At 46.9% G+C, this 13677-nt stretch overlaps 1 protein-coding gene across 3 annotated transcripts in view; it reads left to right on the top strand.

Annotated features, from left to right (window-relative positions):
* Positions 1 to 13677, top strand: part of ACOT7 (acyl-CoA thioesterase 7) — a 64586-nt gene that overhangs the window by 49486 nt on the left and 1423 nt on the right. For all 3 annotated transcript variants that reach the window (XM_079987193.1, XM_079987194.1, XM_079987195.1), the window contains one exon: positions 4201 to 4385. In XM_079987193.1, the coding sequence (XP_079843319.1) occupies positions 4201 to 4385 (185 nt within the window). The remainder of the gene's footprint in view (positions 1 to 4200; positions 4386 to 13677) is intronic.

Below are 13677 nucleotides of genomic sequence, written 5' to 3'. Positions count from 1 at the left end.
GCATACTTTTATAAGCTCTCCCCACTCCTTTTCCCGTAATGCCAGAACCCAGGGTCAGCCAGGGAAAATATCTGACAGCAGAAGCAGAACTTCGCACAAATCATAATTTAATTTGCAGAATTCACTGGCAGAAGGTGTCACGACTGTCCATAGCATAAGCAGCTCATGAATTCACCCACACAAAGTTCAGGGTGCTAATTCTGGTGTATAAAGTCCTATACAGCTTGGGACCCAGGATACCTGAAAGATTGTCTCGCCTCTTATATAAATAATCGATCACTGTGCTCTGCATATGAGGACCTCCTGCAGATGCCATCATTATCAGAAGCTCTGTTCTGTATAGTGTGGGATTCTAGCATTTAGCGTTGTTGTATGTACCCTTTGGAACTCCCCCCTACTTGAATATTAGACAGGCACCGTTTCTGCACCTACCAAAAACCTTCCTCATTCAGCAAGCCTTTTAAGCTGAGATATTTCCCACGCTGCATCTGTATCTGGGTATCATTTTTTTATCACTTGTTCATTGCCCTGGGCTCCTTTGAGAGGAAGGGTGGGAAATACATTCAACAAATAAATAAAGCCCAGACCTCCTTAGCCTTCATCAAGGCGGTGGCCTTATGTCTCTTCAGAGTATGGAGCCTCCATGTTTAGAGGCAGTGTACCTCTGGGTTCTGGTTGCCAAGCAACAGCAGCGAGAACAGGATGCTGTTTTCAAGCCCCCCTTGCAATCTTTGCAGAGGTATCTGATAGATTACTGTGGGAAGCAGAACGGCGGGCTAGGTGGGTCTGTCCTAGTGGGCCATGAGTCATCCCTGTGTTTGAAAACCTCACTTGAATGATTGCTTGACATCTATTTGCAAAGTCTAAGCCAGCTTTGGATAATCTGTAGGGCACTTAGATGAACAAATTAGAGCACAGAATGTATAGCTTTTGCTGGAAAATGGTACCTTTCTGTTAATTTGCCCCTCACGCCCCGGCTGCTGCCATGGAATAAATGATGGTGCTGCAAACTAAAAGTTCACCGTTAATGCATTTTTGGCTTCATTTAATTAGTGAAAATGTGTTTATCCCACATTTCCGTTTTGCTTGTTTATGTTTTGTTTTTAAAGATCAAGATGACTTATGACACACTTAGTATGTGCATCTGAACAAAATAATAGAAGCAAATATTACAAAACAAGCGATTTGTCATGGCAGATACAGTAAATATAAAATCAGGAGGGTTGTGTGTTGGTCCCTAAGATGCTCCAAAAATCTACAGCCAAATGGGACCAAGCCAAATGGGTGAAAATTATGGCACACTTTCAGTAGATAGGGTTTTTGTAACAACAACAACAACAACTGTTAGAATTTAATTATTTTTTAATAATTATCTTTTATGTGTGTTTTTAGCTTTTTGCATTTTACCTGTGTTGTTTCAGTCCATGTGAGCCACCTTGAAACCTGGTCTGGGGGGAAAGGCAGGCTCTCTCTCTCTCTCTCTCTCTCTCTCTCTCTCTCTCTCTCTCCCCCCCCTAAAGTTCTCCAGAATTCTTGATCAGGCAAATCAGCGGCAGAGAGAGGGGTGGGGTGGGGGTATAAAATAGGCTGAATGTTGTAGCCATCAGGTCAGCTTGTAGAGGCCTGGGTTCCCAGGGGGAGACTGCAGGCTGAATCATTCCCCCCGCTGTTCCCGTGTACTGTATCCCCAGTACTGTGGGGATACAAAAGCAACGAATGTTTCCGATTGTGTGTGTGTGTGTGTGTGTGTGTGTGTGTGTGTGTGTGTAAGGACCATGGTTTACTGGTGCATCTGCAACAAGCAAACCACAGTCAAGGCAGTTCTGTGGCCTCTCTGCCTAGAAGATGACAGGTAGGTCTTGTCAGCATGTTTGTGATGTGTTAAGCAGGGTAGGACACTAACCCATGATCAGCGCTGGGCTGCTGCCACAGCTGAGCTGTGAATTGAACACAGGTTCCCCCATATCATAGAACTGTAGAATTGGGACCCTAGGGTCATCTGTCCCCTATCTCTGCAATGCAGGAATCACAGCTAAAGAACCCCTAGCACACAGCTATCCAAACTCTGCTTAAAAACCTTTAAATGTGCTTCCATGTGAAAGCCCTGCAGATATTTGAACGTGGTCAGGGGTCCCTTTACCTTTACCTATCGTATCACCTCTCAAAATGAGCTTTGTATCTGCTGAACTTTAGCTAACTTTTCAGGGCCAGCATGCAGTTTGCAAATTATAATGCTACTTCTGACGTCTTGCTCCATCACCCTCATGTTAATTGCTCGGAACCAGCCCATGGATTTGACAGCACAATGGCATGAAACACCTTTGGCATCTCTGACAAGGGTCAGTTTTTGCAATCTTCCCTGGTTGTGCGGCTCCCAGCGATGCCCATGAAAAGATGCCCAGAGCTGCTTCTCAGGAATTTGCTGACTCGCTGCCAGTGCCTTCCTTGCCCCAGCACTGGACAAGATCTTTGTCTTTGGAAAAAAAGAAGTTATAAATAAACAAAAAGCTACCCAAGCTGGAGTTGCCCTCTTACAGCTTGTTTCATTTTATTTTATAGTGTTTATAGTGCCTGTAGCTTCTGAGTCAAGCTCTGTTCTACTGGTTTTTATCTAGTACAAATGATGACATCAAACTGGAAATTGAAAAACAAACCTGCTTTAATTGGTAAAAGTTCATCTTGTCATTAGGATCCAAACAACTTGCAGAACTTTTTTTTGGGGGGGGGCATTTAAAAGTACAGCTTTTTTCCACCCTAGATAGCTGCAGACAATACTATTTAACAGCTTTGAGCTGCCAAACTCCACTTGGCACCCAGAACCCTTCCCTGCTCCCCCAGCTGGCTTTTCATTGCTGGACCTCTTGCACGTACCTAAAGTGCTGCTGTGCATGGCACTGACATGAATTCCACTGTTACTGATTTTACCCTTGGTAAAAGACTTGCTTTGAACAGACAAAGCCTGGTGTGGAGGAGAAGGCTCGCAATGGCTGCCAGCCACAATGGCTATTCTCTTCCTCCACAGTCAGGCGGCAATGCACCTGAATGCTGGTTGCTGGAAGCCAAAGAAGGGAAGAGGACTCTCTCATTCAGATGCTGCTTGTGAGTTTCCTAATCAGGCATCTGGTTGGCCACTGTGAAAACAGGATGCTGGACTAGATAGATCCCCTTTGGCCTGATCCAGCAGACTCTTCCGATGTTCTTATAGGACCTAAACACTCAAGAAGCATGGAATTCCTCCTTGGGACCCTGCTATTTAAAAGGTAGCTGATTGACCTCCATGAACCCACATGAGGTGCCATAAGAGAGACTCCCTGAGCTCATCTTGTGTGATTCCCTGCATCAAAAGTGCTGCTTGGCATTCTGGCCCCTCACCTGCCCTTTCTGCCTTTTGTTGGAGAACCTGGTCGATTTCATAAAATTTATATACTGCATGATTGTAGCGAATAAAAAGGTTTACAAAAAGAATAAAACAACTAGATTATTAGTAAAGGCAGTATCATTTTTTAAAAAATAAAAATAAAAACCAGCAACAAACTTAAAAGACATCTGCATTCTAAATATCTGGGTAGGCTTGTCTAAACCAAAAAGCTTTTAGCAGGCACCAAAAAGAGTACAGTGAAACTGCCTGCCTGGTGTCAATAGGCTAGGAGTTCCAAAGTGCAGGTGTTGCCATGCCAAAAGATTGATTTCTTACAAAAGCGGAACTGATGATGCTCCTAACAATGCCAGTTCTGCAGATCGAAGTGGTCGAGTGAGCATATATAGGTTAAGACAGTCTCGCAGGTGTAGACTGGTCCTACGTTATTCAGGGCTTAGTATCCCAATAGTTCCAGTTACAGATAGGTAGCCGTGTTGGTCTGCCATAGTCAAAACAAAATAAAAAAATTCCTTCCAGTAGCACCTTAGTTGGTCTTTAAGGTGCTATTGGAAGGAATTTTTTTATTTTGTTTTATCCCAATAGTAACACCTTGAACTTGGCCCGGGAGCAAATCTGCAAACAGTGCAGATCTCTGAGCAGAGGTGCGGACAATTCTTTACTTCTGTCAGCAATTGTGCCTCAGCATTCTGCACGAACTGCAGCTTCTGGATCTGATGCAAGGGAAGCCCCACGTAGAGTCCACTGCAGTAACCCAGTCTTGAAGGTAACCCAGGCATGAACTACTGTGGGCCAAGCTTGATGAACTCCTCTGTGTCTTGCAGGCAGCGTGATCACAATTTCTGGGCGCATGACCTTCACAAGCAATAAGTCCATGGAGATCGAGGTCTTTGTGGATGCTGACCCCTTTGTGGACGAGTCTCAGGAGCGGTATCGGGCTGTCAGTGCATTCTTCACCTATGTGTCCCTAAGCAAGGAGGGGAGGCCTCTCCCTGTCCCACAGCTGGTGGTAAGCCTTACGAGTCCTCCCTCCCATCTTTTGGTCCTGCAGAACTTGGCTTCTCTTCTCTCTTCCCGCCCCCCATTTTGGCACATGTTCCTAGATGACTTCAGGGATGTTAAGCATCCTGGGAGACTCTGCACTCCCGCTGTTGGTGAGAAGCATTTGAAAGCAAACACAGAACCCTTCTGCTTAGCCGTTTCCAGCTGCATTTCAATGTATTGTTTAAACAAAACACGCAGCATTGTGAACGCCCTCCAGGGTTGTGTTTTCCCTCTCTGCTTCCAGGGTGGAGAGGTCACATGGATTCAAGTTTCTCATTTGTCAGAGATGATGTGTCTTACGCAGTTGAGCTCTTTATGCAATGTCCCTGGGGCTTTTTTGTGTTCCGTCCAGCAAAATCTTGTTCTCTTAATTCAGCATGGAAAAAAGAGAGAGAAGAAGCTGCTTAAATTAGGCTGAAGACACATTTTGTTTTGTTTTTTTCAGAGAGCTGAAAGTGGTTTGAAAGAGAGATCTACTGCTCATGGTGTGTGTATGGGGGTGTGTTATCTTGGTTTTGCCCTTGAACAATTGGGCTTGACAGATTTTTGTGGTTTTTTTGTTTTGTTTTTACAGCAACCTGCCAAACCTATTTGGCTAGAGAAAGCAGTTGAACAAAAAAGGGATGTGTGTGTGTGTGTGTGTGTGTGTGAGAGAGAGAGAGAGAGAGAGAGAGAGGGGGGGGGTCCCCTCAAATGATTCTCACTGCTCTAAAACTATTTCTCCAGTCCTTTACCATAACAGCATGTTGTTACCTAAGCAAGTGTAACTTCCCAGACCTACTTCTGCCAACCTAACACAAATATGAGGGCAGAAGGGGCATTTCTAGGGAAGGAGGCGTGCATAATCTCTCCTGGGCCCATCAGTTCTTCCCAACAGTTGCCGCATCTCCACCTCTTGACTGCTTTCCCCTCCACTGAGTTTACATCTCTTTCCAGTCAGAGCCTAGCTTAGACAGGGAGGGGGGCATTCTTAAAAAAGTGGTCTGGTGGAGCATTTGTGGGTGAGAATCGGCTGAGAAAGGGTTAAACACCCTACCCGCTTCTCCGCTGGACCACCATCATTTATCCCACTCATACACATGCCTCCATGCTGAACATACAGGGCTGGAAACCCTGTATATTTTGCTCTGTCCACCCTTAGTGTCTCCAAAGAGCCCCCTTAAAACCCATGATAAGAAAACACCTAACCGTTTCTACAGTGTTTGTCCCATTACTGTCTCTTGAAATGTTTTTTAATTATAAGCATTAAGGTAGTATTGATGCAGAATTTGGAGCCATACGGCCTCCAGCTTCTATCGATGTTTGAACGTCACCTCTTCCTCCTCCCCCAAAAAGTCTTCCTGGCTTACTTTTCCTACCGACTATTGTCAGTGCTGCTTCCCTTTTATTGCCTATTTTTAGCTGTCTTCACTCAGCCGCTCAGAAACAGCTGAGTGAGAGAGTTGTTCCTCGATTAATATGTTATGCCTTGTTGATTTCCAACGGCACTCAACTCTCTCCCGGCCCCCCGGTGTTTCAAAGCATTTAGTCGACTCTGCTTGGTTTTGCTATCGGAGTAGTGTTTATATAATTTGTTCTTAACATTAAACGAAACACACAGATACACCCCACTTAAATTTCTTGGTGCTCTTAAATGGGGGGCACCCCCCCCCCAAATGTGCTTCACTTCTTTATTTCTGGAGCTTGTTATTGCCTTCATGGAATTTAAAGTCAGCTCAGCTCCACTTCATGTAACTTTCCATTCTTATAAGGCTGTTGGCGGGGCCAAGGCTCTGATTTATTTCCTGTGTATTTCATAGAATCTTAGAATCGCATCGCTGGAAGGAACCACAAGGGTCATCTAGCCCAACCCCCAGCAATGGAGGAATCACAGCTAAAGTATCCCTGACAGATGGCCATCCAACCTCTGTTTAAAATCCTCCAATGAAGGAGAGACCACCACCTTCCGAAGCAGTCCTTTCCACTGTCAAACAGCTCTTACCATCAGAGAGTTCTTCCTAATGTTTAGTCAGACTCTCTTGTAATTTGGATCCATTGATTTGGGTCCTGCCCTCTAGAGCAGCAGAAAACAGGCCTGCTCCATCTTCCATGTGGCAGCCCTTTAAATATTTGAAGATGGCTATCATATCACCTCTCAGTCTCCTCTTCTCTAGCCTAAACATACCTAGCTCCCTCAACTGTTCCTCATCAGGCTTGCTTTCTAGGCCCCTGATCATCTTGGTTGGCCTCTCTACACATCTTCCAGCTTGTCAATATCCCTCTGCAACTGTGGTGCTCAGAAGTGGACACAGGGCTCTAGGTGGGGTATGATCAGGGCAGAGTAGATCGTTGATGTAGCCTAAAATTTATATATTTATTTGCCACTCTTACACACCATGTTCCAAGCCACAGCTTACATCAACAAGAGGAATAACAGTAAAACAACATCTTAAAACGGCCACAACAATTGCATAGCAAGGCAGCTGAAAGTATGTTACCAGCCAGCTGGGAAAGCACTTATTCTCCATAGGAACCCCAATGGGAGCATTAACACCCCAACATACCTTGCTTCTTCCCCATTAGGGTTCTAGGGGAACCCCAAGTCACATCTTTAGGTCCCTCCAGCACAGAGCAGGCCTGTCTCTTCTCTCTCCAGCTTCCAGCATCAGCCAAACTGAAACACACAACTCCCTGGCTAGCATTGTGTTGTGTTTCCCTAAAGCCATTATTTATTTATTTAAACACTTTACATACTGCTTAAGTAGAAACATCTCTGGGCGGCGTGCAAAAATTATAATACAGAAAAGGTTAAAAATCAGGTTAAAACTATAAAATCAGACCTCAGTTAATATGCCTGCTGGAATAAAGTCTTCAGTAAGTCCCGGAAGTTCAGAAACAAAGGCCTGGCTGGCATGGCTAAGGCTTCAAGTTATATCCCTGACACCTGCAATAGAACAGCTGGGAAGGTCTCTCTCTCTCTCTCTCTCTCTCTCTCTCTCTCTCTCTGGCCTTGGAGAGCTGCTGCCAGTCAGAGTGGACAAAGCTGGGGCTGGATGGATGGATGCAATGGAGCCTGACTCGGAGGAAGGTGGCTTCACTGTATGTTAATGTTTTCCAGGGTTCTGTTCTGCCTCTGCTCTAAGCCGCTGTATTCCCTCGAGCCAGAATTAAATTTCTGGCAAACGGGCTCCCCACCCCATGCTGAGCAATGCGGAGATGCTAATCTTCTTGGATTGCAGTGTTCCAAGTTCCTTGAACTGATGTGTTTGTCTTTGAGGCTGGTCCGCTGTGCAGTTTCCAGGCGAAGGTCTCTCATCCCAGGCTCCCCGCTGCTATGGCATCCAGGGGGCACATTGAGGGCTGCTTCGCATTGCCAAACCAAACTGGGCTCCTCCTGCTTGCCGCTCAGTGCTTCTGCAAAGCAGAACTGCCTCAGGCTGCAGAGAATCATAGAATTTTAGAGCTGGAAGGGACCCCAAGGGTCATCTAGCCCAAACTCCTGAGCACGGGGAGTTTCCTAAGACTATTTCCCATCACTACCACTTCTAACCAGAGGTTCATCTGCACCTAACACCTAGTTAATGAGAATCGAGATCTTCCATTGATCTGCTGTGCCCATATACTGCTGGTGGGCCTGTTTGAGGGCAGCGAGTCCTGAGAGGAAAATTAAATGTTGAGTCCTAGAATGAAGGTATCCATAGGATGACTTCATAGCCCGTGTAGCCAATTCCTTGTCCCTTGGGGCAGGGTTCCAAAGCTACCTTTGGCGGAGAGACTGAGCCCCCTAGTTCAACTCTTGCCTTGCCTGTGAGCTCCCTAGAACGCCATGCAAAAGCCCCTCTGGTGTGGATTTCTGCTCTGAGCTATTAGCAACTCAGATGCCTCTGGAAAGACCAGGAAGCAGGATATGAAGGCAACAGCTGTCTCTCCCACCCTCTGCAGCATCGGATATTCTGTGGTCTCTGAACCCAACAGTCATTTATCGATCTCCCTCTCTAGATTTGTCTGATTCCCTTTAATATTTTAGACTGTTTTGATGTCTAAATTAGCAGCTGTCACCCCGTCTCATGAATAATATTGGCCTATCTTGCTAGGAAATTGTTAGGCAAACTGTGAGGTTATGAAATTTAGCACATCATCCGTTTCAGTATTAATATGAGTGCCTGTCTGCTTCCTCCACCCACATTCCGCTTCAAGACTGACACAGTGCAGGCTCCCTCCCTTGATACAACATCAGCCCAGCCACCCAGGCCATTCCATTCTCTAGCCCAGGGTAGGCAAAGTTGCACCCTCCAGATGTTGGAGCTGCCAGAATGGGGGTCTGGCCTGATCCACACTCACAAAGTTGGTTGGCCTGTTAAGAATTTGCTGGTCAGCGATTCCACAGGCGTGGTTTGAAATCTAAGCTAAACAAACACATCTCTAAACTTGGGAGGGGGGAGGCAAAGTTGGACCTGGGACCTCATGTATGCACCCAACCAGCTCAGCTGCGGAGCCATGCTTCCAACCCCTAATCCCAAGAGGCAGTCGTGAAGGATTCAATGACAGCTTGAAATAGGGAGAGGACAGGCCCAGGTTTGCTAGCTGACTTTGAGTCAGCCCCACACCTGTTCCCCCAGGGTTGTTTGGCTTCAATAGGTATAATCTCAGCAGGAGGCAGTAGTGGTAAATAAAGGAAGGATCTTCTTCTGAATTCCAGGGCTGAGCTTTGAGGCCTGGCTCTGATTAACCACCAATTGTGTTGGAGGAATGTTGGCTTGAGTTTACTTCTGCAGGGGATGGTTGGGTGTGTCAGAATTTTAGCTGCTATTGCTTATGGGGGGTAGTTCCTGCCATTTTCCATCTTAAAATATGCTCTCTGTAGGTCAGCTCTGGGTCTTCTGGGGGTGGGGAGAGGAACGGCCTCCAGGCAGTTGCAGTGCAAGGGGCTGTGGTGACTTTTTTAGTTTGGTCTCCTGCGGGGGGGGGGGAGGCTTGGCAGGCATGGGGCAAAGCTGGCACACAAGCTGTGTGGCCGTTCTGCATTTTAACTGGGTCATTTCAGCAGGGGGCAGAGGGAGGAGTGCTGCTGCTGAACTGTGCCGTATGAGGCTGGGTTACCAGGAAATGCCAGGTTCAAATGTCCCTTGCTGGGTGACCACCCACCCACCTGTAATATTCTGAAACTGGGCTTGCCTTATGATGCTGGGAAGAGTTAATGCAGGCCAAGGTTCATATTAGACACAGTTGCATGGAACCAAACCTACTCCAACCTTTGTTGATGGAAAGCAGTCCCAAGAAGCTGCAAATTCCAGGAGGGGGCTGGTGGACCTTTTCCTGCCCCTCCAAGCTCTTATCGCAGCCCCCCCCCCAACCTTGCAGGTGCCTATAGCAGTGTTGTTTGTTGAGCCAATTGTGAGCACAGTGACCATAGCACTATTAAATTAGATATCCATGTAAATGGCCAATTACCAAGACAATCCAGCACTGTCACGTTCGATTTCAAAGAAGTCCTCAGAACGAGGAGATTGGTAGAAAGGAGTGTATAATGCAGATCAGGAAAGGTACCACAAGCGCAAGAGGATGCCAGTGCGGTTAATGGGCAGAGTCAAAGGATCTATTAGAGGCAATGAGGCTTCCTTCAAAAAGCAGAAGCCTTGTCCAAATGGAAGAGAACTTTGGCAAAAGAAGTGCAAGCAGACAGCAAGGGATGCTAAAAGGGGAATGGGGGGGGGGCATGTTGTTAAAAGCATTAAGACCAACAACAGGAAGTTCTTTAAATACAGTGGTACCTTGGGTTACATACGCTTCAGGTTACAGACTCCGCTAACCCAGAAATAGTACCTCGGGTTAAGAACTTTGCTTCAGGATGAGAACAGAAATTGTGCTCCGGCGGCGCGGCGGCAGCAGGAGGCCCCATTAGCTAAAGTGGTGCTTCAGGTTAAGAACAGTTTCAGATTAAGAATGGACCTCTGGAATGAATTAAGTACTTAACCCGAGGTACCACTGTACAGTAGTAGCAGGAGATTGTCATCTGTGGAGGTGCTTGAACAGGAGGCTGGGCTGGATGGGCCACAGGGATGTCCCAGCAGGTTCTTCTCATGTTCTTACATCAAGTGGGGAATTGCTCTTTGGGGAAAGGGGTTAAGCAGCACCAACACCAACACCACCAGGGCTCTGCTCTGTATCACAGGCTTCCATGACAAAACTACGTAGAAAGTGACACACACTTTCCATTAATGTGTGGCTTGAATCCAAGTTCAGCCTTCCTGAGCCTGGTGCCACCCCACACACAGTTGTTTTTGGACTACAGATCCCATCAGCACAAGCCATGATGTCTGGGGTGGATGGCAGTTGCGGTCCAAAACACCAGAGGGGGGCATCAGCTAGGTTGGGGAAGGCAGCACAGAGTTCAGCTGGAGATTCTGTAGTGCTGGCTGAATTAACTGTTAAGTCAAAAAAATTCCTTCCAGTAGCACCTTAAAGACCAACTAAGTCAGTTCTTGGTATGAGCTTTCGTGTGCATGCACACGAAAGCTCATACCAAGAACTGACTTAGTTGGTCTTTAAGGTGCTACTGGAAGGAATTTTTTTGTTTTGACTATGGCAGACCAACACGGCTACCTATCTGTAACTTTAACTGTTAAGTGTTAGCATTCTAAAACAGTGTGCTCAAATTCCCCAAAGTGAGTGATTCCTGCAGGTTTGCATGGTTTCCATAATGGGGGAAGGAAATCCTCAGAGAGTCACAATGTTCCTCACCACCAGGATGAGAGGCCCCCTCAGGGCGAAAGGGGCAGAGGAGGAAGAGCAATCGAGGTGAAAGGTGGACAAGTTTGGGAAGGGGGCTTGGGAAAGCCCTGCAGTTGGATATTGCCAAGAGCCAGCGCTGTGTAGTGGTTAAGAGTGTCAGGCCAGGATGCAGGAGAGACCGGGGTTCAAATCTGCTGCTCGGCCATGAAGCTCGCTGGGTGGCCTTGGGCCAGTTACCACCTCTCAGCCTATCTCGCAGGGTTGTTGTGGGGATTAAATGAGCAGGGGGAGAACCACGTGGCACCACCTTGAGCTCCATGGAGGAAGAGGTGGGATATAAATGCAATAAATAAAATAAAAGCCCATCTGTTCCAGCTCTGGCTTTGCTGTGGTGGCCAACCAGGTGCCTCTTGGAAGCTCCTGAGTGACATATGTATATTTGGGGTGGGGGGCAAGGGACTTATCCAGCAATGCAGGGCCAGAGATCTTCCCTTCCATCTGGAATATAATGTTACACTACTTGGCAGCAGATAAACACAGAGGACTCAGTTGGAAGGGAGCGATTCATTAGCGCCACCACTCTTCCTGGGGGAATCGTCCTGCCAGGCTGGTGCATAATAACCACTGTGATCCAGAAACATCCCCCGGCTGCCTCTGACTAAACCACCAAGGAGCCTGCCAGCCACCTGGCGTGTGCCTTTTTACAAGTGATTAAGTACCTGGGTTCAGCCACAAGTCCTCTGTGTGTAAAACACGTCCCTGCATATGGGATTGTCGCATCAGTTGGCAGGTGTGCCAGGAATGTCCTTGTCTCTGATGTACAACGGAGGATCGGAAAACCAAGGGCTTGCCAAAGCCAAGGCCAGAGCTCGATCCTTTGTCCCTCTTTGCTCCCACCCCTTCAGTCACCACAGATTCTGTGCAGGCTCAAGTATTCTATTGGGGGAGAGTGTGCAAATCAAGCAGATTCTTGTTTTATTGATTTGGAGCACTTGGACCCCCCACTCTTCATCCAAAAAGGCTCCCGCATTGGCTTACATACAGTCATTTAAAACAAGACAGACCCTGCCCACTCAGGCTTACAATTTTCAAAAAACACAAGGGAAAATGGACAGGGAGAGAAGCAGGAGGATCACACTCGGGGACAAATTCAGTTCTTTGTTTAATGACCAGCTGGCACAGAGCAGATCATAGACTTGTGGAGTTGGAAGGGACCCAAGGGATATTCTAGTCCAACCCCCTGCAAGGCAGGAACCACAGCAAGTATGATTGCAGATGAGCATTTCCCTTCTGCCTTGCGTCTACAGTGGTGGAGTTGTTGCTGGTCCATGAGGCAGTGTGATTCAGTGACTAGTGTGTGATGTTTAGGTATGTGAAATGAACTGGGGTTTGTGGGAGGTATGGATGTTGTGGAATCTCATCAGAATGGAAAACAGTACCGGAAATTATGTGAATTCAAACAGGAACAGAGTTCAGGCAGGCAAATGTGATTGTGTACTCACTGTTGTCACTTTATTGCCCCTCCCCCCTCCCCAAAATGACACAAACGATGTAGAATCACATAGCAATATCACAAATTAATTGCACGTAAATTTGGCCACAGCAAACAAGCAAAGAAAAAAGTGTTTTTGTGGAATTCAAGCTGCATCACCATCATGAATTTATATGTACGACACTTTTCCATGGTGGGACCGTGCTCAAAGCAGTTCACAACAACATGCAGAATAAAATCTAACATTCCAAGATAATGCATGAACATTTGCAAAACAGAATACAATTTAAATGAAAAGTCATGCTAATATCAATATGGCAAGCAAACATTTCATCTTAATAAACACTGAAGCAAAATAAAATACAATACATCCAAGTAGCAGCAAAAACAATGCTGCTGCCACCCCAGCAGAGGGTTGGGGCAAGGCAGGGGCAACAGCTTGCCACTGGTGGTAAGGTAAAGGTAAAGGGACGCCTGACCATTAGGTCCAGTCGTGGCTGACTTGCATTTACCTTCCCGCTGGAGTGGTACCTATTTATCTACTTGCACTTTGACGTGCTTTTGAACTGCTAGGTTGGCAGGAGCAGGGACTGAGCAACGGGAGCTCACCCCGTCGCTTCTGATCGGCAAGTCCTAGCCTCTGTGGTTTAACCCACAGTGCCACCCACATCCCCTGGTGGTAGCAAAACAGAAATGACACTCCTTTGCATCCCTCACTGTGGATGTGAGTGACCCCACCCCCAGCCATGGTGAACAGGGGTTTGTGATGGAAAGGAGCAGAGCCTGGAGACCCCAGGGAGCAACCCCAAGTGAGCAGTTCTGTTGGGACCCAGAAACAAGGGCTGGGAGATGAAATGATCAGAGCCTTAGGAACATCAGGTGCTGCCTTATACTGGTCTGTCTACCTAGCTCAGTATAGTCTAGACTGACTGGCAGCAATGGTTCTTTGGGGTTTCAGGTAGCGATCTTTTCCGGCCCTACCTGGTGCTGCTGGGGATTGAATCTGGGACTTCCTGTGCAAAGCAGGTGCTTTACCACTGAGCCATCATCCCTT

The sequence above is a fragment of the Podarcis cretensis genome (assembly GCF_951804945.1).
Source record: "Podarcis cretensis genome assembly, chromosome: 8".
NCBI lineage: Eukaryota > Metazoa > Chordata > Lepidosauria > Squamata > Lacertidae > Podarcis > Podarcis cretensis.
Note: the sequence above shows the minus strand (reverse complement) of the source record. Positions and strands in the feature narration are given on the sequence as shown.